General features: G+C 46.7%; 1 protein-coding gene across 7 annotated transcripts in view; it reads right to left on the minus strand.

The window, feature by feature from the left end:
• VWA3B (von Willebrand factor A domain containing 3B) overlaps window positions 1-27,148 on the minus strand; it is a 185,507-nt gene that overhangs the window by 83,782 nt on the left and 74,577 nt on the right. For all 7 annotated transcript variants that reach the window (XR_014773982.1, XR_014773983.1, XR_014773984.1 and 4 more), the window contains 4 exons: window positions 15,029-15,219; window positions 8,509-8,663; window positions 4,013-4,151; window positions 2,874-3,005 (listed from right to left, as the gene is read on the minus strand). Coding sequence is in view for 2 of the 7 variants with exons in the window: in XM_084754603.1 (XP_084610729.1) it covers window positions 2,874-3,005; window positions 4,013-4,151; window positions 8,509-8,663; window positions 15,029-15,219 (617 nt within the window). In the remaining 5 variants the exon portion in view is untranslated. The remainder of the gene's footprint in view (window positions 1-2,873; window positions 3,006-4,012; window positions 4,152-8,508; window positions 8,664-15,028; window positions 15,220-27,148) is intronic.

A 27,148-nucleotide genomic window follows, 5' to 3' on the forward strand; every position in this document is an offset into this window, starting at 1 on the left:
AAGTTACTAGAAAAAACAACCTTGATAGAAATTACGGGAATTAAGTAAAATCCATAAATCTATAGACTGTGGCTTTCACAGTGCTGGTGGGGAAAGCTGTCCCATTAGCAGCTTACCCTGGAACCATAGAAACACCTCCCAAAGCAGTCTGTGCTACTAACTGAAGAACCTTCAAAAAGAAGAGCAACGCCCAGTCCAAGCAAGTGGGAAGAAAGAAAGAGAGAGAGAGAGAGAGAGGGGGGGGGTGCACAGGGGGGGGGGGAAGGGGGTGTGAGAGGGGGGAGAGAAACAAGGGCATCATCAGGAAAATCCGACAGGACATCAATACTGAGAACGGGGGGCTCTTACAAACAAGTCAGGGCAAGCTGGGTTTGGCGATTCCAGGAGGCTAATAAGAGGCTGGATTTGAGGCCAGCCTGGGCAACGCAGCAAGAGACTGTCCTAGAAAAAAACCAGCATTGGTGGCACACACCTGTAATGCCAGCTACTTAAGAGAGACATGAAGACTTCAAGCTCGACACCAGCTTGGCAACTTAGCAACACTAACCTAACCTGAAAAAGTTCAGGGCTAGGGATAGAGCTCAAGGAGGAGACTTGCCTACCACGGGCAAGGCCCTGATTCAGTTCTCAGCGTCACCAAAAAACAAAAACAAAAAACAAAAAAACCCCAAAATCTGAAGAACATCTAGAAAATACCAATCAGTGTTCTCCAAATGCGTGAGGTTCATGTGTATCCAAAAAAAAAAAAAAAAAAAAAAAAAAAGCAAGAAGGTTCATAGGTATCTAAGAAAGAGCAAGGCGCTTCCTCCGCTGGGGGAGACTGGGGCGATACTGCAGCTGGAAATGTGTTGATGGAAAAGCTGGTAGGCTCGGAAGGAAGTTCAGTTAATAGTACCAATGTGAACCACGTGGAACCCACTGACGTTTTCACCCCGTAAGACTGAATCTACAGCGAGCTGCAGGGCGACAGCAAAGCTCCTATTTCTCACTGGTTCTTTGTAAAAAGGAGAGAGCATGGGTAAGACTAGAAGCTTGCAAATTGAGTACGACCTTGACCCTCCATGCCAGGCTAAGGCGGCCAGTCACTTAAAGATATTATCTTCCTAAACAACACACTTCCTTCTTTTCCCACTTTAAAGGCACCCCTGAAAGGTCCTGGGGGCGTGCCAGGGTCTGCTGGAGGCCCGTTTAATCAGTCAGTGTCTGGTGTGGTTGCTGAGCAAATCACTGCTGGACTCGGGCAGTGATAGCTATTTTAAGCAACTTTTTAATAGGCCTGCCTCAGTTTTCAGTGTCTCTCAAATATCTAGAATGCCATATGGCTCTGGAGTATATTCAAAAGTCAGAGCGGCTCAAGGCGAGAGAAAATTTAAGAAAAGAAAATCTTTTCCAACAGCCTGTGCAACAAGAAACAACAGCTTTCCAGGTCGCCAAGAAAGCACAGACCTGAGGGAGGAGTTGAGACTCCGCTGCGTCCTTCTGCCCCCTCCCCTCTCCATCTCAGCCTTACACGCTCACACTGTACTGCCTGCCTCCGTGAATTTGCTGCTTCTGAGCTAAGTTCAGTGTCAGGAACAGCTGCACGTTATCCACTGAAATGTTTTCATCACGAAGCTGCAACTGGCGCCCAGGACAGATTTGGAAAGAGAGCCACCTCTCCTTGTCCAAGGTTAAACACTCACAAATCCAACCAACTGTGGAATGAACACACACACACACACACACACACACACACACACACACACACACACGGTGCCTGGGGTTGAGGAGGTGGCCCTTGCTATGCAAATGATGAACACTGAGCTGGACTGCTCAGAACTCACGTGACAGCTGGGTGCAACCATGTGCACCTATCATCCCAGCACCCCTATGACGAGATGAAAGCCAGAGACCAAAAGTCTCAGAAGCTCCCAGAACAGCTGCCCTGGTGGATGGAAGCAGCAAAGGAACAGAAACCTTGTCCAAAACCAGATGGAAGATGGAGACCAACGTACAAGGTTGTTTTCTGGTCTCCGGATGAGCTCCATGGCACATGTGTGCCTGCACTCACACACACAAATCTGCACACACACACACACCATATACATCCACACTATACATAAACACACACATACCATATGCATACACACCATACATAAACACACACACCATATGCATACACACCATACATAAACACACACACCATATGCATACACACTATACATAAACACACACACACCATATGCATACACACTATACATAAACACACACACACCATATGCATATATACCATACATAAACACACACACACACCATATGCATACACACCATACATAAACACACACACACCATATGCATACACACCATACATAAACACACACACACCATATGCATACACACCATACATAAACACACACACCATATGCATACACACTATACATAAACACACACACACATTGTGCCTGTTTGAAACTACACAGGCTCCTTCCCCATAATGCAGTATAACACCTGTTACATGCACTGGGTGTTATGACTTGTGCAGAGATGATTTTGGGCACAAGGGAGGTTGGGGGGGGGCTCTCTGCAAATCTTACAGCATTTTATACTAGGAATTTGAGCATCTGTGGCTCTTATAAGATCTAGGGGGACGTCCTGGAGTCAACCTCCCATGGATCCTGGGGGACGGTGACTAAAAATAGATGCTCATCTAAACTTTAAGACACTAAGCAATGAGACTGGGTGAATGAGACCTTTGTAGCCAAGGACTGCCCATGTTTAGACACTGCCCTTCTTGGAGTGCAATCCATTTCTGAACAGTATCTATCCCGTGAGTAAGCTCAGTGCACATGGGATGTTTTCAGACTTCTCTCACTCTAGTCTACCAGACAATTTACCTTAATGTCTCTAACCCACGACTGAGCCTTCTCCAAATTATCTTCATTGATTTCAGCAAGTTTTTCCCGCCAAGCAATTGCCTGACCATCAAACGTCACAAAATTGAATTTGCTCTTGTATCTCAGCTGTTCCTGTAAGAGACAATTATTATTTAACCATAAAACCACTCAAATGTAAGCAAAACCAAAGAGAACTTTCAGTTTGAGGCAATCTCCAGGACATCCATTTTTAGTTCTAGAAACTAGCTAAAAATAATTTTTTGGTTGAAAAAAAATGTTTCTGCTACAAAAGGCATTCAAGTCAAAAATTGTACAATTTGGATGTTTGGCCTATACAGATGTTATCTATGAACATATAGAGTATTATACGCCACATATGTATGTGTAAGCAATATTGTATTCTGGCATTAAATGCTAACTTTAATACTGATGTTAATGCCATGCTGACTAAGCATATTAAATGCTTAAAGAAAGTAAAAATGTCATTATTTGGTCTCTATATCTTGGGAAAGGCCATTATTTGGGTACAAGCCTGTTAATTTGCCTTTCGTCAGCCTACATTTCTCCTGGGGAAGCTAGCGAAGAGCTACATTTTGTATTTCTTAAACATTTCTCTACTCTCGGCACATGGACTCATGACAATACTGTGAGATACAGGATGCAGACTGGACTCAGGAAGCCAGATGCTTCCAAGAGTGTGATTCAGGGGCAGCCCAGGTGAGTGAGACAGAAACTGGGGCTTCCGGCATGAGCCTACCAGGCCTTCCCATCTGAACTTTGGGGCCAGTTCACACAGTCTCCCTAACAGACATAGGAGAGTTAGAATCAAGTTAATAAATATCTGGGAAACAATAGTGGTTTCTGTTGTTTACCACATGTTAGAGACAACTCCAAGCAGCAAGTAGAGGCACACATTTAAGGGATCCAGGAGTGACAGTGACGTAAAGGACCCAACAGAGGACAGGTCTGCTTGCCAGGGAGTGTTGAGAGTTCTAGAATAGCAAAGGGACTGGCTGTCTCAGGGACCCTTCAGCGCAGTGTGGCCTGTCCGCTGCTCAGAGCCACTGCAGGCAGTGACGACCGCATAAGCATCCATGGCACAGCAGGCCAAGCGTGAGAACCTGACAGACGCACCTCACCTGGATAAACTGAATGATCTTGTCCTTCACCAGGTCCAGTTTGCTCTTCATCGAGTGAGATGTGTCAATGAGGACATAGACGCAGTCGCCACGCACTTTCCCGAAGAGGACTTTACTGCCATCTTGTAGCCACTTAATCCTAGACAGGAAAAGGCGTCGACATAAATACAGTTGGTGGGCAGGAAGACCATCCTCATCGGGACACAGAGCCCAGGGCCCCGCTGAGCCGCTTAGACCTGACCTTTGATGGATTACTTACTTACTTGCAGAGTTTTCTTTCTGTAGAAAACCCTCCATTTGAGGCTGGAGAAGCGGCTCAGCAGTTAAGTTGTCCTGCAGCTCTAGCAGAGGACTCAAACCACAGAATACTCACTCAGGCAGCTCACAACCACCCGTAACTCACGTAAGGGGGACCCAACACTGGTTTCTGATAGTATTCACATGTGCACATGTGTGCATGAGGGCACACACACACACACACACACACACACACACACACACACACACACGATAATAAATCTTTTTTTTTTAAAGAAAATTTTATATACACTAGCTCTCTTCTTAGGTCTCTTCACTTCCTGTAATCAATTCAAGCAGAACAAACCAAGAAAATCAATACAATGGAAAAAGAGATGTGAAGAAAGCCACAAATTACTTCCAGTGCACTACCATTCAGCGGCTCTCAGCCGTGACTTCAGCCGTGCTGAGTGTGGTGCCACTCGTGAAGGTGGCTCATTCTGAAGCCCTTGGGTTGTGTGGACAGGGCTGAGCAACCCCAGGACCCTGACACAACTAAGCACTAGGTGGCTGTGCGCACAGGCTGCTGCGGCCAGTGCTCAGGAGCTCACCCCAGGGCCAGGACATTAAAGCCTTGCAGTGAGGGTGTGCGGGGGAGGATAGAGAAAATGTCGTAATGAATGGAGTTCAGCAAGTCTTAGGGCAAAATTCCAAGTGTCACTTACTGCACAGAAAGGTAGAGAGCACGGAGGACGTGGAGAAGGGTGGGGGAGGGGTGTCTCACCCCAGTTGTCTGCAGTGGACTCTAGGGATTCGGACTAAGATGACCATGGCATGTGTGTGAGGAAAGTGCAGATGCCAGGGAGGAAAAGGAGAGCTCGCTGGAGCTTATGCACCTGGGAGTAGTTCATTTCCCCGGCAGTCAGAGCAAAGTGTCAAGTAAGGAGAGGGGAGGAGGAAAAGAGAGGGGAGGGCAAGGGAGGGGAGGGGAGGACAGCAAAGCAGAAAATCATGAATTTGATGGAACCCAGAAATTAAAAGCAGCCAAAAGTAGAAAAATTCATAGCGCACTCAGAGGAACAAGACTAAGAATTAAGGCTTTTTTTAAAAAAAAAATCATACATCATACAGTCTATACTTTTTAAAAAAGATTTTGGAGGTAAATTAAAGGAGTTTCACTCTAACCACGCTAATACAATTCATTGTTAATAGACTTGAACCACAACCGATACTAGGCAAGCTTTTCAGGTAGTATGAGAGAACGTCCAGTAGAAATTCAGATTTATATAAAGGAGTAGAGAATAATAGAAATAATGTAAAGAAAGGCAACATGTATTTATTCTACTTCTTGGTCATTGTATTAAGTCATTAGACTTTTTGAACTGGGAGCTGCACATATGAGGTACGGCATAGCTGTGGAAAGACGGGGGGCAGTGTAATGTTCTTATACACACTGGTATGATCTTTGAAGGTAGACCGAGAGGTTATTACATAGAGTGTAAATTTCAAATAAACACACACATCAAGATAAAACATAACAGGGTTAATATGACAGCAATGCAAACAAAAGGAAGTCACATAAAGGAATCAGAAGCAAGCACAGAACTTAAAATTTGAGAGAAAAAGCAGACAGGGCAACAGAAAAAAGATGAAAAGATCCCAGATTTAAATCTAACCAAGCTGATAAATGTAAACCATCATAGCACTGCCGTCACTGGTGCACGTTCTGTCTGCCGACACTAGTACACAGTCTGTCTGCTGTCACTGGTACACAGTCTGTCTGCCATTACTGGTACACAGTTTTTCTGCTGTCACTGGTACACAGTCTGTCTGCCATTACTGGTACACAGTCTTTCTGCTGTCACTGGTACACAGTCTTTCTGCTGTCACTAGTACACAGTCTGTCTGCTGTCACTAGTACACATTCTGACTGCTGACACTGGTTCATATTCTGTCTGCTGTCACTGGTACAAATTTTGTCTGCTGTCACTGGTACACAGTCTGTCTGCTGTCACTAGTACACAGTCTGTCTGCCATCAGTGGTGCACATTCTGTTTCTCTAGTTACAACCAGAGACAGCCAAAGAGAAATGGACAGGAAAAGATCAACCGTGGACTCTACCCGGCTAAGGTAAAGTGAATACTCTGATATCAGACTGAGTTCATTTCCTAATCAGTATCATTAGTGGAGCTGAGCATTTCCTATTATAAAGGAGCTGATCACTAAGGGATCATAACTGTCAGAACATAATATACACCAACTGACAGAGCTTCAGAGTAGTAAGGAAAAGCTGATAGACATTGGGGAATCACGCAGAAAGGACTCGGTGATCTCAACAGTGTTCTCAATAACGTATGAGACGATTGAAGAGAAAAATCAGGAACAATATGAATGATTAGCATAATACTACCAACAAGCCAAGGGAAGTGACATTTGGCATAAAAGTTAATGCTGTCCAAGCTCTAGGCCACAGAATCTTTCCACAGTAAAGAAAACTTCAGGCTTCGATGGTGTCGATGGTGAATTCTGCCAAATATATAAGGCAGCGAGGACAGTGCCAACTCTCACACCATTCTGCAGAAAATAGAACAGGAAAAGGACTCCTGCTTGTTCCTGACGCTGGAAGGGCAGGGGACAAAGGCTGGAGTGCACTGTAAACATCGTGTCCTCACAAGGCTGAAAACGCAAAGTCCCATAGGCAGTCCTCTCTGAAATGAGAGGGGAGGGGACTCCAGACACGGGGACAGCTTGCTGTGAGCAATCCTCCACCTCGCCGCTTTTGAGATGCTGGAGCTCCGGGCATATAGACTGGGCAGATGGGCATAGGCTGTGCATGGTTTGTAATAAACACAGCACGCGGACGGAGAGAATGCTCATTTTCAATGGCTGTGGCAGGCTGCCATGGAAACCCATTAGATTTAGCATCTGGCATAATCCACAGAGAAAATGTGCAAATGTCATCACCATTCCCACTTTATAATCAAGGAAACAGATACAGAAAGACATTAAGTAACTTGCCCCGGGCCAAACAGTAAGTGGCAGAGCTGGGGTTTTCATATATATTTTTTTTTAATTTCGTATTTTCCCAGTTCTCTGTGAGCTCGGAGACAATATGCCTAAATGAATTTGATCTCCATAGTCTAAAACTGTGCCTGGCATCTGGAACCTCAGGGTGTTAATTTAAATCTTCCACATAAAGTCAACCCTGAGGTCGCAATATCAGCCTAGCAGACTCATGGGCACCCGCAGATTGCAAGGAAACAACAGGATAGAGAGAGATCGAAAGTCGTGTATTTTAATTGTCTTCTGAAATATGTACAGCATCTGATTGTTTTCCAATAAGTCATATCTACGTAAGAGTGGCCTTGAGATGAGATGGTTCTCTAAGAGAGAGTACAGATGCAGTAGTCTGCAATATGCCCATGGACCACGGAGCCCCCAAAGCACCGAGAGAAGCAGTCCTCTGTCTCCCAATAACCACCATTTCAAAATAGCTCCTCCAGAGGCTGAGTAGCTGGCCCCATGGATAAAGTGCCTGTCACAAAAGCATGGGGCCCTGAGCATGCACAGAAAATCCAGGTATAGCCGTACAGGTCTGTAACTCCAGGCCTGAGGACACAGGGACAGGCAGCTCTCTGGAGCACTGTAGCCCCATTAAGGTGGTTTCGGTTTACAATAAAGCTCAGTTGTTTAGGGGTTAAGATGTTTTTAGGTCTAGATAGATGTTTCAAGTTGATAATGATGAGATATGATAGATATCGATTTACATTCAGAATTTTAGATGCACCAAGATAGGAAAGATATTTTCTTCAAGGCTGCCAAATACAAATAGCCAAAACACTAAGAATGTAAAATTTATATAATTCCTGGGTGTGTCATGGTTCTTCTTGCTGCAGGTAGTTTATCGTATATATGTGTAATAATATAAATGTATATGTAAAAAGTTTTTAAAAAATTAATAAAAAATTAAGATGGAGAGCAACTGAGGAAGAACCTGGACATCAGCCTCTGACCCCCTTCTGCATGCATACATGTTCAAGCATGCCCCCAGCACGTACACACAGTAACACCTCCGTGCTCTGTTTCCGGTGAGGTCTGAATGCTAGCTTCTCTCCTTATTGTCAATAATTATACGTGGAAACTTAGACTTAACCGTGTCTTTTGGCCTCTTCACTCAGCTGACCTTTCTCTAAGAAGTCACACAGACCCACATTTCACAAGAAACTAGACCACTAGTGACCACACATAAATGTACCCACCTCCCTTGGATCCTGGCCAGGGCTGTGTGAATTCTCTCACTGTACCACCTGCATTTCTCCTTGGTAATGTTGACGTGGACTAAACTCCCATCCTTCCAGGGCACATGGATGAATCTGCTGCAGTATTTGGCATGGACTGTCTTTTTATTGGTGTCCTAAGGAAAGGACAAAATCAGGACTCACATCAGGATCTTAGAAACTCCTTTTGCTAAAAACAAACAAACAAACAAACAAAAATGGCTCCTCACTGGGGCCCACTAAATATCTAAAAACAGAATAAAATCTAGACATCTCTGCCTCAATTTTGTGTCTGTCTCCTCTGAGGTCATCACCTGGAAAAGCTGCACATTGGCATGCTGACCTCCAGAGGAATACCTGAGTATAACCTAATGGTGCCTACCATTGCCTCTCCCTTTGAGGATAAAGATAAGAGCAACGGAAACATTTTACTGTACAATATCCCAGTCAGGTCCCCCCAATACTGCCCCCAAAAGGCACCCAAAGGTGTCCAGTAAACCTGTAATTACTCTGGATTCCAGGAGCAGCAGAGCCTCAAAGACACATAACCCCATAATGAGATGCACCATCCCATCTTCTCACAGAGGGGTTGGGGAGCTGGGGGGGGGGGGCGGGCGGCAAACCACTCCTCTCAATAATGTTAGTTAACAGCTTCAAACTTCACAGAACCAGAACTGAGATGAGATGAGCCAGGTCAAGCCTGCCCAACAGCTGAAGTGTGCATTTCCTTTCCCTTCTGTCCAACACTTCCTCTGTTGAAGCCTACAGCTCAAGTCCGTACCCCAAAGACAATGGGGCCAACAAACCCCTTTGTCCGTACTTTGGATTGTGACCAGCAGCCATGCTGATGAAGTCTTTCTCAGTCATTCACTGTTGCCTCTCTAACTGGGGTATTGGGGTATGAACGAGCCTACTCTGTGAGGATCCTAGGGCCTGGGCTTTGGGGTTAAAACTCTAACAACAAGGCCAGCCAGAAACCATCTAAGCGAGAGAAGCAGCCAGGTGGCTCCCCAGTCTCTGCTCTATTTATACAGCCCTAAGCGCATATCTCCAGGGCAAGACCAATCGCTTCTATCAACAGACATGCTGCGGCGCCTGCTCCAGAGACAGCCCTGTGCTAGAGGTCATGAACAGGCCAGAAGCGCACACAGGGCTCCTGTCTTGTCTAGGAGAAGCCGGTGATTCCTGCAAGAGCAAGAGAAGAGAGGAGAAGAGAAGAGAAGTAAAGGGAAGGGAAGTAAAGGGAAGGGAAGGGAAGGGAAGGGAAGGGAAGGGAAGGGGAGGGGAGGGGAGGGGAGGGGAGGGGAGGGGAGGGGAGGGAAGGAAGGAAGGAAGAGGGAAGGGAGGGGAGGGACATAGGTGAGGGAAGAGAGAAAGAAGGGAGGGGAAGGGGAGACGGAGGGAGGGGAGAAAGGAATTAGAGAGTAAGAATTGATCCCTGAACTTAAAAATGCATATATCCCAACTCTCATGCAGAAGTGAGGGTTTTGCGCGATTGGGATTTTAGAGCACACAGGAAGAGAACTGAAGAGCAGGAGAGAGAAAACGGATCACATTCTTTGGAGGACTTTTAAGAAAAAACAGATGAAGCAAAAGAGGCACAAGGCAGAGCAGCAGTCACCCCGATGGGATGGGAATCTGTGCACAGGAGGGAAAACCCATCAAATACATATGTGTAATCAAATATCATACAGCACCCCAGGGACCCATGCAATGTCCCTTTCCAGATCCCCCAATACTGTCCCAAAAAGCACCTGAAGGTATCCAGTAAACCTGCAAATACTCTGGATTCCAAGAACAGCAGAGCCTCGAAGACACATAACCCCATAAGGACGCCCCCTCCCCCACCCCATCACAGCAGGCTCGGCTGGTGAAGTGCCTGCCACACAAGCGGGAGGACCTGAGTTCGGATCCTCAGCACACACTCAACCACAGTGCTGGCTGGGGGAGGGGTGGCAGAGACAGGCAGATCCCGGCGGCACAGTGGCCGGCCAGCCTGGCCAAATCCGCGAGCTTCTGGTCCAGTAAGAGACTCTTTCTCAAAAAGAGAAATAAGACGGAGAGCAATTAAGAGCAGCACATGACACTGACCTCTGACCTACAACACACACACACACACACACACACACACGCACACGCACACGCACATGCACATGCACGCACGTGCATGCACATATACTCACAACACAGGCCTACATCACACACACCCCGTCATAAAAAAGCATGCTTATAAGCTGATGGAAAGCTCTAGAAGGGAGGGCAGCATCGAGCGTATAATGTAAAAGTGGGGGGGTTGAATGAATGAGTGAAAGGCAAGTCCATCCAGGGAGGGTTTTAGAGAGAAGCAGGGTCAGTTCTTCCTGGGGACAAGAATGTTAATCCAAAGTGAAACCGGGCATCATGGCTGAGTGTTTGCCTCCCGACTTCTCCAGCACAGTCAACTGCCATTCACAAAAAAAAAAAAAAAAAAAAAAGCACAAAAGTTGGATTTAAATAGCTGTGGGATTGTGCTGGATACATGCAGTAATCTAAGATGGGAAAATGTTGAGGATGTGTGGGAAGGGACACACACACGGAGACAGAGGAAAGGAATTATAGCCCGCAGACCCCAGTGAGCTGAGTGTGGTGACAGTGAAGCCACGGAGCCACAGAGGAAATGCTCTAGGAAAGTAACCTAGGTGGCATGGTTAGTATGTTTGCGGTGCTTCATAACAACAAGGTCACACCTACGGCAGGGAGGGGAGGGGGGAGGAAGTCATCAGAAGAGGGGGTAAAGAAGTGAAAGGTCAGAGTGTGCCGTAAGGGTCATCCTCATGGGGCTGACATCCTGAAGAATGAAAACATGGGTTAGAGTCAGCAGTGGCAAGGAAGAAACTCATCTTCAAGGCCAGGGGGTGGGCTCAGCACAGCCCGAGGAGGTGAGTGACAGTCTGATGACACAGTGACAATAGTCAGGAAGCAGCAAGAGGACTAAAGGCCACCACCCACATCGGGCTAATAGGCCCAAGAGAGACCAGCCCCTGCTACAGAGGATAAGGATTCTAGGGTCACATGGGGACCAGAGCCAGTCGACAGGCATGGGTCAGCTGTGAGGACAGGGTTGGCCAGTGCCATGCTGCCAAAGGGACGGATGAAGGGAACCATTCTCTACCATGGTGCCTTTTCTCTCCTTCTCAGCCACATCCCTGGGGCTGTCACACAAAAGCTTCCTCCCTGCCTGACTCTCAGTCCCCATGATGTCATCTCCCTAGGAGTCTGAGGTACAGCCAAGTGAAGCAATATCAAGCCATAAAACTGTGTGGAGGCAGGCTGCCAGGCAGCAGCATGACAGAACATAGCAACATGGTGGCCCAGAGCATCCCTTTCACAATGGCCACAAGAGAATTCCCTACCCAGCCACTTCATTCCCTCCAGGGTAAAACATAGAGCACAAGTGGCTAAGGTACCTTGGTGACACAGAGCACAAAGCACTGCCAGTGTTGTGTCTCTACCTGTGACGTCAATATCTGCGACATAGAAAAGACCACATCGACTGGGCATCTCCTAACTGTTAGGCTCTACGCTCAGGCAGGCATTTCCCAACTTGTACCTGACAATGCCCAGCTCAAAGATATGAAGAAGGATGCTCCGAATGGCAGAACAACTCTACCTCTTTGTCCATCCTGGAAACCCTACACACCAAGATCTTTTTAGCTTTTAATATCTCAGGTGTGCAGAACTGTACCACACCTGAACCAGTGTTTTTATAGATAATCATATGAGGAATCCACCTATTTTACCACCAAGATGTCTCTATTATACATTTATCATAACCCTAGGAGTAACTCAGTTTGGGACCTATGGTCTGAAAATATGACAGAACAGTGTTGTTGTTGTTTTTTTTCTCTACTAGCTATGAAATAAAATAGTAAGACAACATAATTCTCAACCTTCACCATATTATTTTATTAGCACAAAAAAAAATGTGAGCTAAGGCCCCTGTTCATAAGCCACATTCTTCAAACTGGCCCTCAAATTTTCACTGAGACTGCCAAGAAGGAAAAGAAAGTTCAGCATTAGAGCTGGCCCCGGGCCGGCCATATTGCCAGAGGCTCACAGTGAGCTTTGTCAAAATTGGCAAGGATTAATACAGGACTGAATATTTCCTAAATGAAAATGTAGTTATGTATGACTTCCTGACCATGACTGAATGAAGTCTATGCAGCTAGGAAACTGCTGGGAAGGAAAGCCACAAATGAGATTTGCCCTGCGCGGCGGCAATTACTCTGCCTCCTAGGAAACGCCAGGAAGCAAGCTTTGCGTCAATGCTGCATTTTTGTAACTCAATTTATATATTTTCCTCCTGCAGCCCATTGTAAACACGCAGGGGGTGAGGAGGTAAAAGCTCAACAGCTGACTGGCTAGGAGAAAACATCCCGCTGGGGAGGGAGGGAGGGCGAGAAGCAGGCGGTCAGCCAGCGTGGTGGCACCTGGGAGAGTGGGGGGTTCCGTCCGCTGGATCTACAAGCCACTCAATAATGGCCTTGACGGATATAGCAAGTGACCAAGTGTTTGAGCAGGACCTTGATCCTCCCATGTCATGAGGGTGCACAACACACACATACAAACACACACACTCACACACACGTACACTTGCACACATACACACACTCACACACACGGATACTCACACACATCCACACACACTCACATATACATACACTCACACACACACTCACACATGTACACTCACATACATACACACACTCACATGTACACTCACACACACACACATGCACTGATTTTCTACTTCACACTGTGACATTGTTAGTCTCTCTGTGCTCATCAACACCTTATACTGAGTATTGTGGTCCCTACTCTGCACATACACATGGCTATTTCACAATGTGCAGCCATTGGCCCACCACCTTCACCCCCTCCTGGGTGTTTGCATGTGGTTTTGTCCCAACCATGTGAAGCTTTAGTCCCCAACATGGCAGTGCCAGCAGGCGGCGCCTTTAGAAGGTAATCAGGTCATTCACAGACACTCAAGTATGTTTGTGGGAGTGAGTGAGGTGGCTCGGAACTAGGGATCGTTACCCTAAGAATGGACGGTGACAAAGTAGGTCAGCCTCCTGCCTCAGCCATTTTCCTTCTTGATGTCACAAGATACTCAGCAAACCCAAGTGAAGGAAGGAAGGGTGTGTGTTGGCCCACGGTTTGAGGGTACAGTCCATCTGGGGACGGGGGTAGAAGCAGGGGCCTCAGACGGCTGCTCCCACTGCATCTGCAGAGTTAGGGAGCCGGAGCTGGCGCCCAGCTGGCTTTCTCCTCCGCCTAGAATCGCAGTCCATGGACCTTTGCTGTGCACGTTTACAATGGCTTTGTTCGCGTTTACGGTAGGTTTTCCCACGCCCGCTTAACCCAGCCTAGAGACTCTCTCATAGGCCTTTCTCCCAGGTGAGTTTAGACCCTGACACTGTGGCTGCCACGCTCCCTGCCCTCTCTGTTTTCCCACCCCTGCCTCCCTCATCCGTGTGCCCTCCTAGCAGTGCCTCCTCTCCCTCTTTTCCGTGACCGCAGAGATGCCTGTTTCTTCTCATTCTCACGGGCAGTCTCTCCCTTCTACTCAACGCAGGTGAACAAAGAGCCTCTCCTCTGACAACACTGAACAATCCAGGTGCTTATAAGACTTGAATTTCTCCTGGGCCAGCTGGTAGCTTGAGTATGTTTGTTTTTTGTTTCTGATTTTCGAGACAGGGTTTCTCTGTGTAGCCTTGGCTGTCCTGGACTCGCTTTGTAGACCAGGCTGGCCTCGAACTCACAGTGATCCGCCTGTCTCTGCCTCCCAAGTGCTGGGATTAAAGGCGTGCGCCACCACAGCCCGGCTGGGTATGATTTCCTTCTATCTATGGTGATAGCTTGAACTTCTGAGTGAGTCTCCAAAAGTGTCTGTGTTAGGTCCCCCGTGGGGCAGTGCTGAGAGCTGGAGACGCTCTAAGACGTAGGGTCTAGGGGAAGATCGTGGGGACTGCCAGTGACAGGAAGCAATGCTGGCCCTACAGCAAGAGAGCTCGTTAGAACAGGTTGCTGTGTGATGAAGTTGTCAACGCATTTGGTCCCCTTCTGCCCATGCCTGTTTCTCTTTCTGCTTCTTTGTGATGTGCCTAGGAGCCAGGGGACTGCATCAAGGGCCAAACAGGCGATACTTACCTGATATCTGACCTCGGAAAGTGTGAGCTAAGTATAAGCTTTCTGTCTTAAAGCACCTGAGATCAGGGATTCTGTCATAGCCAATCAGAACAGACTAATGCACATAGAAACCGTGCCCAGGCTGTCACTACTCTCCTGGGTACCATTTAGAGAAGGTGGGTGCAAAGGACACTTTCACAAAAGCCCCAGATGCTTTCCTCTCCTGCCCACCTTTCATTGTGGTCCTGTCCTTGGCTTCTGATCCAAGGGAGGTCTCACTCCCTGCCTTAGACATCAGGGGAAGGCCCACCGTCCACCACCTCTCACCTACCGCACTAGTCTGTACAGATTCATTTTCTGGTTTGGCTTTTATATCAACAAGGCCATCAGCATGGCGGAAGGAGCAGTCAGCCAGGACGTCATAGAAGGTCAGCTTCTGAGCCTGCAAGCCGTATTTCTGGAGCCACTCCTGAGAGTTCCAGGTGTCTTCTACATTGTCCTCACTCTCAGCAGGCGTTGCTCCTGAAAATGATAGTTTGTCAGCCAGTCACATTGCGTGAGCGGTCCCTCCAACACTCCCAACCCCCAGATGTGCCCATCTGAAACGCTGCTGCTGCCAGACAACAGAGCCCATGCGGTTCCCTTCGGGAAATGTGCTACAGTGGGAGTCTTTCTTTTCACCTCTTTTCCACCTCTGTCTGTGCAGACCAACCTCATGCCTGGGTGGCTCTGGCTGAGAGACCAAGGCCATGTGACAAGAAAGCATGGAATACGGGGTCAGAAGCTCTGGGTTCAAGTCCTGGCAAGCGGCTCAAATGTGATTCGCCCATTTTGCCATTCTGAGCTCAGGCAAATATCTTTACCTGCAGATGGAAGATGGTATCTGCTTGACCTTCTTAGAGAATATTTATTATATACTGCCAGGTGACTGAAATAATGTGTCATTCTATTTAGTATTCGAGAACAGTGGGCTTCCTGTCTGACACACTGTGGAACTCCTAATGTCTGAATTTCTATAAACCCAGTTCATGACTTAGGTATAATTCACAGAAAACTAGTGATATGATTTAGAAAGGTTTGTAAGTAGACCCAAAAGTATATGGGGTAGATGTTTGGTCCCCAGTGTGGCAATGGCGCTCAAATGAATATGGCTTCTCGTTATCAGCAGTCTCTAAACCCTCCAGCAACAAGCATCAAAGTCAGAAGGTTTGAGACGGAGACAAAGGTTGTATTTTATTCTGTTTTGTGTTTCTGTGGCAAACAGAGTGATTCAGTGAATCTAGCTTCGTGAGTGTGATTTATGAAAGGGGTTAAAAGAAGTAGATCCATGCAGCCTGTAGGCATGCAAGGTCAGTCAACATACGAAGGTTGGTAGGCTGCTGCCCACAAAGCCCTCTTGCTCCCTTGGTGAGTTTAATCCCAGTTCAGAGTGTGACTCTCAGCTCCGTGAGCTCAAAAACCTCATCTGAAGCTTTATCTCGAACAACTTCCCTCCCCTCCCCTCCCCCTCCCCGCCCCCTCCCCTCCCCCTCCTCTCCTCTGCTCTCCAGGTTACAGGCTAGTCCAGAAGGCCAGCTGCCCTCCAGCGTTAGGTATGTTCTCCCCTGGTGCTTTCCAAAGGTCATCAGCACCGCTGTGTGCAGTATCCAGGACGGATTGGCTCAAGGGCCCCACTGTGAGTCGCTCAATCAGAGGCTGCTCAAACTCCTCATCATGATGTAGTGTTTGCACAAAACCCACATACATGTTCCTGTACACTTCAAATCATCTCTAGATCACTTGAAACACCCAACACCGGGCAATGCTTGCAAACAGTTGCTATATTGTACTGTTTAAGGAACAATTCTGCATGGTTCTGGTACAGTTGGCTTTTTCTTTCCTTAAATATTTCTGAGTCATAGTTGATTCGAGCCTCAGAATCTGAGACTACAAGGCACTGACTGTCATTAAACGTAGCTCGCAGGCCTTGTCCCACTTTGCTTTCTGTTGCTGTAAGGAAACACCGAACTGACTGAAAGGGTTTATTTCAGCTTACCATGTACAGCCCATCGTCCAGAGATGCCAAAGCAGGGACTCGAGGCAGGAACTGAGGCAGAAGCCACGGAGGACCATTGTGTTCACGGCTCACTCGCCTTGCTTTCTTAGACAACCCAGGGCCATCTGCTCAGAGTTGGCAGCGCCCACAGTGGGCTGGGCCCTCCCACATCAATCATTAATCAAGAAGATGCCCCCACAGACTTGCCCACAGGCCCATCTGATGGGGGCAAGTCCTTATTTGAGGTCCCCCTTTCCCAGATGGCTATAGTTTGCATCCAGTTGACAAAAACTAGCCAGTGCAAGGTTAGAGGGATGGCTCAATGATTAATAGCATGCGCTGCTCCTGCAAAGGACACAAAATTGGTTCCCAGAACCTATGCCAGGCAGGTCACATCTGCCTATAACTTCAGCTCCAAAGAATCTAACGCCCTCTTCTGGCCTCTGAGGGCACCTACACACACACACACACACACACACACACACACACACACACACACACACACCATTTAAAAAAAATCAATCTTTAAATAAAAGACTAAATTACTAGCAGGCTTATTACATTTAAGGGGTTCTATAATTAGAATAGGACCTGGGGAAATAAAACAGGCTGCAGCCAACTAGCTCTCCATAACATGTTAAGAAGCTGTCCATGGGTGTGCCAGATGAGCCATGCCCTCGAATTTTAACAGAATATCTTGAGAGAACTCACTGTGAAACCTACCAGAGCCAGAACTGCTCAGAGAAGCTGGCTTCCGCTTTCAAAAGCCCCCGTGGGTACCATCCCGGATGCCGGCGGGCGGCTTCACAGAAACCAGTGTCTTCCCACTCATCTCTGGGAGTTTGAACCAGACCCCTCCCAGAGCACCCAGCCCCTTGAGCTTCCGTGAGAGCCCGGGCACCACTGAGTGCAGCTAAAGGACGATGTGGCTGTGGGTTGTGGGAGACCAGCCTCCTGAGAGGACCTTCCTTCTTCAGTCATGATTAGTTACCTCAATTCCCTCCTACATAGCTGGTCCCTTTTCTTCCTTTTCCCTGTTCAACCAGTAGAGTAGGAAATAAGTTTTTCATTCAGTGATTTCCATAGCAACACATATTCTTTCACTTTGTTTGGGGGGGTTTATTTTCTTAGGAAAAGATGAAGGTCCTTCATCAAGTATGAGTACAAATTTATGATAAAAAGAAATTTCTGGAAGCCATACAGGCCAACCCCAGCAAGGGGTTTTTGGGTTTTGTTGTTGTTGTTGTTTGTTTGTTTTTTCAAGAGAGGGTTTCTCTGTGTATCCTTGGCTGCCCTGGAACTCACTCTGTAAACCAGGCTGGCCTTGAACTCACAGTGATCCGCCTGCCTCTGCCTCCTGAGTGCCAATGCCCAGCTGCCAGTAAGGGTTTTTAAAGAGCCTGAGACGAACCTTGACCCTTCAGTTTCATGCAGGACCAAGGGTGCAGCCACTTATGGGCAGGAGTCAGGATCCCCACTACCAGGAGGAGGTGAAGACCCCTTCCAGGCAGAGCTTGATGAAGGAAACCAGTGGCAGCCAAGCGACCAGAGCAGAGAGCTCAGGCGCACCAAAGCTGGAGGAACAAGGGAAAGTGAGGGTTTTTTGGTTTTGGTTTTTGTTTTTCATATTCATTCATTGCTAATTACACCAATTAGAGGCTGAGGCTCGTTAGCCTGAGGAGGTGTCAGAGCAGGACATCTGTTCATTAGCGTCCCTTACTGAGGGCTCCTCTCCCAATTCTCCTGCAGTTATTTTAATTAGGAGTGTTGTAGGAATCCTCACATCAGAGCCACCACTGACTGCAGCAGCGTGAGCTCGCGGTGATGCTGATCACAGGGCCCTCCACATCTGCACGACAGGCTGCTGAAAACAGTCTCAGAGTTCCGAGCAAGGGGAGTGGACGGTGGAGCACATCCACGCTGCAGAGTTCCCCTGCCTGTTCCCCTCCACCCTGCCGGTCAAAACATTTCTCAGACATGAAGCCATACCTACCAATGCTTCTGAAGACCTGCATGGTTTAGCCGCGGGCACAATCAAAATGATATTGGGTGTGGCTTATCTACCACTACCCACTCCCTTACCCTCAGAGTTACAGCTTTAAGGGGCACCACCAAGGATTCAGTGCCCAACCCCCAACTGCACCCTCTGTCCTCTGCTGAAAGCTACTCAACTGCCACCTCATCCCTCCTCTGCTAGGTTCACGTGCCTTTTAAGGGAACTGTCAATCAATGACTGCAGTCGGTTTCTAGAAATAGCATCAATTGGATGATCCTTACAGTGAACTCCACATGCTCTGCCCACACTGAGCACCAATGGCTACTACTCAGCAGCTGGATCTTCGTGAGTTCGAGGCCAGCCTGGTCTACAAAGTGAGTCCAGGATAGCCAAGGCTACACAGAGAAACCTTGTCTTGAAAAAAGGAAGGAAGGAAGGAAGGAAGGAAGGAAGGAAAGAGGGCTCCCTAGGCAAAAAGCTAGGGATCCTAAGAGCTTGGGGGTTGATTGATGACTTTTTTTTAAGACGTTTTTCAGAGCATGGGCAAGGAATCTTACCACAAACAGGATCACTTGGGAATCTGAAACTATTTAGTTCTAGAGTCTTTCTCTCCAGGGCATTATGGTGGGCTCTGCAGAGTAGAAACTAGTACACACTGGCAGGACAGCTGGGAACAGAGGGTGGGTGGCCCCTCAGCAGAGGACAGCTGCAGACCTGTGGCTCCTCTGAAGGTGAAAATGAAGACTTCCGGGCAGAGGCCAGTTTGGCAGGAGACAGAAGTCCACCTTCGAGCAATTTCAGGCATTTCTGTGCCCGTCTAGTAAGTTCTGTTAACACACACGTGCTGCAGCACCGAGTGTTGAGCGCATGCGCCCTACACCTTATGGGTGCCAGCCAGGAGGATGGAGATGGAAGACAGAAACCCCCCAATACTCCAGAGCTGCTTTTCTGCAAAGATGTGGTGTCCTGGGCCCCACATATGGGTGCTGAGGCCTGATGGGAGCACCGAGGGGCCTAAAATCTAACGTCAAATGTGTGCCCGAGTCCAAGCAGGTAGCGCTAGACTCTGGCTTGAGTGGAATGTCAGGTAAAGCCTGTTGGAATTTGTAACCCTTAGCTTCAAGGGAGAATGGAGAGGGATCCCAGGGAGTTCTAGGCCTGTTCTCCCCTGGAATACTGTAAAGTGATTTTTAAAAAAATTGTTACTTCCTTCTTGTTTAATTCTGTAAAAAATCAAATCATGGTTTCCATTGCAACAAAAGGCTCTCTCTGTTGCTCAACCCAATTTGTTTATTCCAAACCCTGGGTCACTAATTACTATAATCCTTTGAGGGTGGAGAAGGTGGAAGAAAGGAAATGAGGCAGGAAAGAAGCCAGGTTTAAAAAGAAAGTAAAGCACTAATAATGAAGAGGCACGGAAGAGGAACACGCACCCTCCGGTCCACACTTTCTCCTCAGTCTCATCATCTGAAGGATGAGCGGGAAATGGCTTTCGTTGCGGGCAGCATCTCAGCTCTAACGGGGCGGGGCTTGGGCAGCTTCAGGTGACTCTAATCCATGACACCTGCCACAGACAACTCAGCAGTGGGAAGCAACAGTGAGTTCAGCGACAGCCCTGTGCAGGGTCACCGGAAGCATCGCCAGGAGCCCAGCCTGCAGGAGGAGAATCATAGACAGCATGCATTGATGCGCCTGCAACTCAACAGCCAATGCAACTGGAAACAGCTGGGGACCACTGAGGCAGCCGTACCTCAGCCTGTATGCCAAGCAGCAACTTTGAAAACAGCTAGACTGAGCACTAGAGAGATGGGTCAGCAGTTAAAAGGACCTGGGTTCAATTCCCAGCACCTATGTGGTGGCAAATATATGACTATCTGACATTCTTCTGGCCTCCGGAGGTACTATATATGCATAGGGCACAGACACAAGATACCTATATGCCCACAATTAAAAAACAAATGTTCCTTAAAAACTGTTAAAAAAAAAAATAGCAGGAGGGGGTGGCATCTTTAATCCCAGCACTAAGGAGGCAGAGGCAGGTGAATCTCAGTGAGGTGGAGACCAGCCTGACCTACAGAGTGAGTTCCAGGACAGCCAAGGCTACACAGAGAAACCCTCTCTCAAAAAACCAAAGTCAAAGCCAAAAACAAATCCAAACAATAACAACAACAACAACAAACCCAACCTGTTAAATAGCCAGGTTGTGGCCAAGATCTGTAGACCAATTCAGGATTTGGATATAAAGGGGACAGATGAAGTCTAACAGACTTGGGGAAGTGTGAGATCTGAGTTCACTATGTCATGAAAGTGGAGTTGCAGGCGTTTGTTTGTAAATTGTAACCATCCTTCAGATTTCCTTCATCCAGAGCAGTGGGTCTCAACCTGTGGGTCTTCGGCCCCTTTGGAGATTGCATATCAGATATCTTGCAAATCAGATGTTTACGTTATGATTCATAACGGTACCAAAATTACAATAATAAAGTAGCAATGAAATGATTTCATGCTTGGGGGGGCACCACAACATAAAGAACTGTATTAACGGGTCATAGCATTGGAAGGTTTAGAACCACTAGAGTTTCAGCGAACATCTTTTTTTCTAAATACTTCTATTCTTCAGTGTCTTTCCTTTTTCTCCACATTGTTCACTGAAGCATGAAACAGCACACGTTTCTGAGGTCCCTGACTTAGCTACTGTTCTATTGCTATGAGGAGACAACCATGACCAAAGCAACTTATAAAAGAAAGTATTTAACTGGAGGCTTGCTCACAGTTTCAAAGGGTTGCTTAGAATAGCATGGTGAGGAATGTGGCAGCAGGCAGGCAGGCACGGTGCTGGAGAAGGAGAGTTCACATTTGATCTGCAAGTTACAGGCAGAGAAGGAGAGCAAGACCCCCAGTGACACACCTCCTCCAACAAGGCCACACCTCCTCCAGCAAGGCCACACCTCCTCCAGCAAGGCCACACCTCCTCCAGCAAGGCCACACCTCCTCCAGCAAGGCCACACCTCCTCCAGCAAGGCCACACCTCCTCCAACAAGGCCACACCTCCTCCAGCAAGGCCACACCTCCTCCAGCAAGGCCACACCTCCTCCAGCAAGGCCACACCTCCTAATCCTTCCCAAACAGTTCCAAAAGCTAGGGATCAAGCATTCAAACACTTGAGCCTAGGAAGGCCATTCTCATTCAAACCACCACAGTCCCACTTATCTAATCTCTGCTGCTCTTGCTCTTGCCAACAGCCACCCACTGCTGAGCCTAAGGCAATATGCATTTGTGTGTAGGTTTGTTCCAAAGTAGTATAATTAAGCTTTTACACTGAGGCGTTTAATGCATTTGAGGTGATGGTAGTTTACGGGTAAGATACAAGTCCAGGAGCTCTGTGTGTGTGCGCATCCAGTGGCTCCCATGCCATTTGTTGGGAGGTTATTTTTCCCACACTGAAATCTCTTGACACCCTTGTCAAAGTTAAACAAAGAATAAATGTATAGATTTGCTCTGGGGTCATCCCATGAATCTCTGCATTGTGTTTTCGGGGGGGGGGGTTCTGTATAGTCCTGGCTCAATGGACACTCACTTTGGAGCCTCAGTTGCTGTCTTTCTGCTTCAGCTTCTTCCCAAAGGGCTGTAACCTCAGGTCGACCACGCCCAGATTTTATGAAGCCTTTTTTTTTTTTTTTTGCCAGTCTCACACAGCCTTCGTTATTACAGTTCTGTTGTAAGTTTTAAAGGCGAGACGCAACTTGTCTTCTAACTTTGTTCTTTTTCAAGAGCATTTCTGGCTGCTATGCGTCCTTTGCATTTCTATATGAGTTTAAGAACAGCTTGTCACTTTCTGCCCAAAAGCCAGCTGGGATGTCTGTGGAGAATGCCTTAGACTCTCAAGTCAGTTTGGAAGTGGCCAACTTAACAAGCTTAGCATACAACTTTATTAATTTCAATGATCTGTATCTTTTTCTCAGGATACAATCCCTATGCCTCCTTCACTAAATTTTACTAGTATTTAAATGTTCGTGCATGTGTATGTGTGTGTGTTCATGTGTGGGTGGGTGCATGTGTGTGGTTGTGCAAACACGTGTGTATGTGTGTGTGTGTGTGTGTGTGTGTGTGTATGTGTACCAGACAACAATCTCAAGTACTCTTCCCAGGAATGCCATCTCTTCCTTTGAGACAAGGTCTCTTGTAGTCCTCGACCAGAGTGCCAGGCCAGTGAGTCCCAGGGAACCCCCCTCTGCACCTCCCCACCACTGCAATAATAAGCATGTGCCACCATGTCTGGCATTTTATATGGGTTTGAGGGATCAAACTCAGGTCCTCTTGTTTGGGAGTCAAGCCCTTTACTGACTGAGCTCTCACCCGAGGCCTTTAACTTTTGGTGGATTGATACATGGAATTATTTTTTAAACCTCACTCCTGGCATGCCCTTGCTTATCTGTAGAAATACAGCCAGCAGCACTGACGCCCGTTGCTGCAACCATGACGAACCCTTCAGTAGCTCTGACAGCTTCTTTGTGGATTCATTGGAGTTTCTATATGGATGACCCTTATCTGTAAATATTGTTTTACTTTCTGAAGTATCAAATGAGAGCCTTGTCATCACCTTTTCTTTTTCTTTCTTTCTTTCTTTCTTTCTTTCTTTCTTTCTTTCTTTCTTTCTTTCTTCTTTCTCTTTCTTCTCCTTCTTCCTCTTCCTCTTCCTCATCCCTCCTTCCCTCTCTCCCTTCCCTCCTTCCTTCCTTCTTTCCTTTCAGGAGAGGGGGAGGTGGCACCAACTGTACTGGCTAAACTCTGGTTTCTATTTAGCAGAAGTGAGAGGACACACCCTGGCCTTCCCCTGACATCAGGAAGAACACTATCAGGCTTGCATTGGTGACGCCAACTGTGCATCTTTCACAGATGCTCTTTCTGAGGTTAAGAAAGAAACTTTAGGGGCCAGAGAGAAGGCTCAGCAGCTAAGGGTGCTAGCTGCTCTTGCAGAGAACCTGAGTCCGCTTCCCAGCATCGGCACTGATTGGCTGGCAGCCACCTATAAGTCCAACTCGAGAGAATCCAGTGCATCTGGCCTTATACACACCCTTACACATGTGTCATATACACACAAAGGCACACACACATATAGACATGACTTAAAATAAAATAGGAGCCCTGCGATGGCTTGGTGATGAAGGGTACTTGTTGCTCTTGCCAAAGACTTGGGGTCGGTTCCCAGCACCCACACGGCAGCTCTTAGATATCTGTAACTCCAGTATATATAATTTTTTAATGTAAAAAAAAAATCAAGAAAATAAATAATTTTAAAAGGTGATCTTAGATTTCATTTTCTTGGGGTTTTTATTTTTGTTTTTTGTTTTCATGAAGGGTCATTAGATTTTGTCGAATGACTATCTTGTCTGTGTTGAGATGACTGTGTGTTTGCCCCCTAATATCCTGTTAATATTGTATATAATATTGGTTGGCTTTTAGATGTTGAACCAACCTTAACTTCTTTAATGTCTCTCATTTCATCAAGTTGTAAATTTTTTTTTCTGGTGGATGTAGTTTGCCATTATTTTGCAGAATTTTTATATCTTTCTTCATAGTAAATGTTGAAATTTACTTTCTTGTGGAGTCCTTGGCTTTGGTTTGAAGGTAACATTGGTCTTATGGATTGAACTAGAAAGTAATATGTCTTCCTCTTGTACGTTTTTGAGAAGTTTCCAGAAGTGGCATCAATTATTGTTTTAAAGATTAAATTAATATTTTTAAATTGTGTGTGTGTGTTTGCGTGTGTGTACACATGCACACTCATACACTTAAGTGTGAGTGTCTGAGAGGTCCAGAGGAAGGCATCTCATCCCCTGAAACTGAGGCTACAGGTGGTTGTAAAAGCTGCCTGACGACACAGATGTCAGGAACTAAACTTAGGTGTTCCGCCAGAGCAGTGCTCACTCTCAAGCTCGTGCCCTCTTCCCGACTGCTTTGTTAAATTTGACTTTCTTGACTGCGCACACTTTGCTTGTTTAGAAGCTGCGCACAGATAGCATCTTACCAAGAGACAGGAGACAGCAATGGGCAAAGCCAGCTCTGGTGAGTTTCTAACCACGTTCCTCAGTATCTCACCGCCACTCAGAACCACAGCACAATCTTGCTGGTTACTCAACACAGTGCCAACAAAACAACCCTCTTGCCTCTCATTCAGTGCAATAAACACTCTCACATCTTGCCTGGAGGGCTTGAAAGAGCCCCGAGCCTCGTGACATCAAATGGATATTCTAGAACACGTCAGTGTTCACAGTCAGCTCGTGGGCTCAGTTGGTAAACTCTGGGGCTCTTGCTGTTCGTGATTTAAGTATAGCTACCCAGAACATGGAGGCTGCATATCTCTAGTGGGTCTCAAATGGTTGTGGAGAGGACCCCAAACGAGGAATCTTAGAATGTTTGAGGTGTAACATAATAATAAAAAAAAGTTCTGCTTACTCGAGTTTAGAAAAATTATGACAAAGGAGGCCAGATTTCTGTTTCAGAATCCTGCCTGGACCCCTCACAGTGGGGATGCACAGGTGACTATGCCAGAGCCTCTGGGCAGCCAATACCCTCTCCTTAATGTTATCGATAGCCCTGAATGAAGCCATAATTGACAGCAATCAATTGCATGCTTAACTTGTGGAAACCAGTACATGTTGAACAGCATGTGGCTAGGTTTAGTATCACGTCATCAATAGCACGTGCTAATGATAAACTCAAAATTCATATCTCTAAACATGTATTTTGCCTGCGTGTATGTGTGTGTGCATGCACATGTGTGTGGAGACCAGAAGCCAGTGTTGTTGGTTGTTGGTATATTACAACATTATTATGTTCTTGTCATTGACTTATTTAGATTTTCTGGTTTTTTTTTCATGATTCAGTCTTGGTACATTGCTGTCTAGGAATCTGTCCATTTCTTGCAGGTTATCACATTTGTTTATGTACAGTTGTTCACTGTGACCTCAGTCACCTCTGACCTTTTGAACTGCCTGTTGTAACGCCCCCTTCCACTCTCTGGCCTTGTTTATTGGTGTCTCCTGTCCTTTTCTTAGTATAAGTCAGGCCTCTTAGAAGCATCAGGCCTGATTGCAGATCTTTGATGGGCTTTGTTCTCTCCACTTGCTTTCTTCTCGGTTCTTTATATTCACATGGGGCTTGGCTGGTCCTTCCATCGCTAGCTCCTGGAGGACAGTGACGGGCAGTGATCTTTGCACTTTTCTCATGGGACATAGGTTGCTACACACTCTCATCTTTTTTTTTCTTTTTAAAAAATATATCTTATTAATTTATTCATATTACATCTCAATAGTTATCCCATCCCTTGTATCTTCCCATTCCTCCCTCCCTCCTGCTTTTCCCCTATGACTGTGACTGAGGGGGACCTCCCTGCCGTATATATGCTCATAAGGTATCAAGTCTCTTCTTGGTAGCCTGCTATCCTTCCTTTGACTGCCATTAGGCCTCCCCATCCAGGGGACGTGGTCAAATATGGGGCACCAGAGTTTGTGTGAAAGTCAGATCCCACTCTCCACTCAACTGTGGAGAGTGTCCTGTCCATTGGCTAGATTTGGGTAGGGGTTCAATGTTTACTGAATGTATCGTCCTTGGCTGGTGCCATAATTTGAGCAGGATCCCTGGGCCCAGATCTGCCCATCATAATGTTCTTCTTGTAGGTTTCTAGGACCCTCTGGATCCTTCTATTTCCCCATTCTTCCATGCTTCTCTCACCTAGAGTCCCAATAGGATATCCTCCCCTCTGTCCCACTTTCCTGGTAAGTGAAGACTTTCATGGGACATGCCCCTTGGGCTAGTGTGCAGATATAAGTGAGTATATACCATTTGAGTCTTTCTGCTTCTGGGTTAACTCACTCATTATGATCATTTCTAGTTCAATCCATTTGTCCACAAATTTTGGGAATTTCTTGTTTTTAATAGCTGAGTAGTATTCCATAGTGTAAATGTACCACAGTTTCTTTATTCATTCTTCAACTGAGGGACAGCCTACTCTCATCTTTATACTATCTATGCTGTAGACTTTGATGTGCTGTGTCTCCCTTTTGTTTCCAGGGAAAAATTTAACTTTCGTCTTGATTTTTATCCTCGATCCATTGCTTATTCAAAAGTAAATTGTTTATTTCCCATGTATCATGTCATGGCTTCCTAAAAGCTTTGGGTGTGCCATCTAGGAAAGCTATGATGCAATCCAGCACAAGCCTGGAAACTTGGTTAAAACATTGTGAGTGACTGAAGAGGTGGCTCAATGGTTAGGAGCGCTGGCTGCTTTTCTAGAGGACCTAGGCCCAGTAGTTCATAGACATCTGTAACTCCAGTGCCAGGGAACCTAATGCTCTCCTCTGGCCTTCTTGGGCACCGGGTATGCATGGGGTGCACACACATACGCAGGCAAAACATCCATA

This window comes from Acomys minous, assembly GCF_964271855.1.
Source record: "Acomys minous genome assembly, chromosome: 13".
In the NCBI taxonomy this organism is placed as follows: Eukaryota; Metazoa; Chordata; class Mammalia; order Rodentia; family Muridae; genus Acomys; species Acomys minous.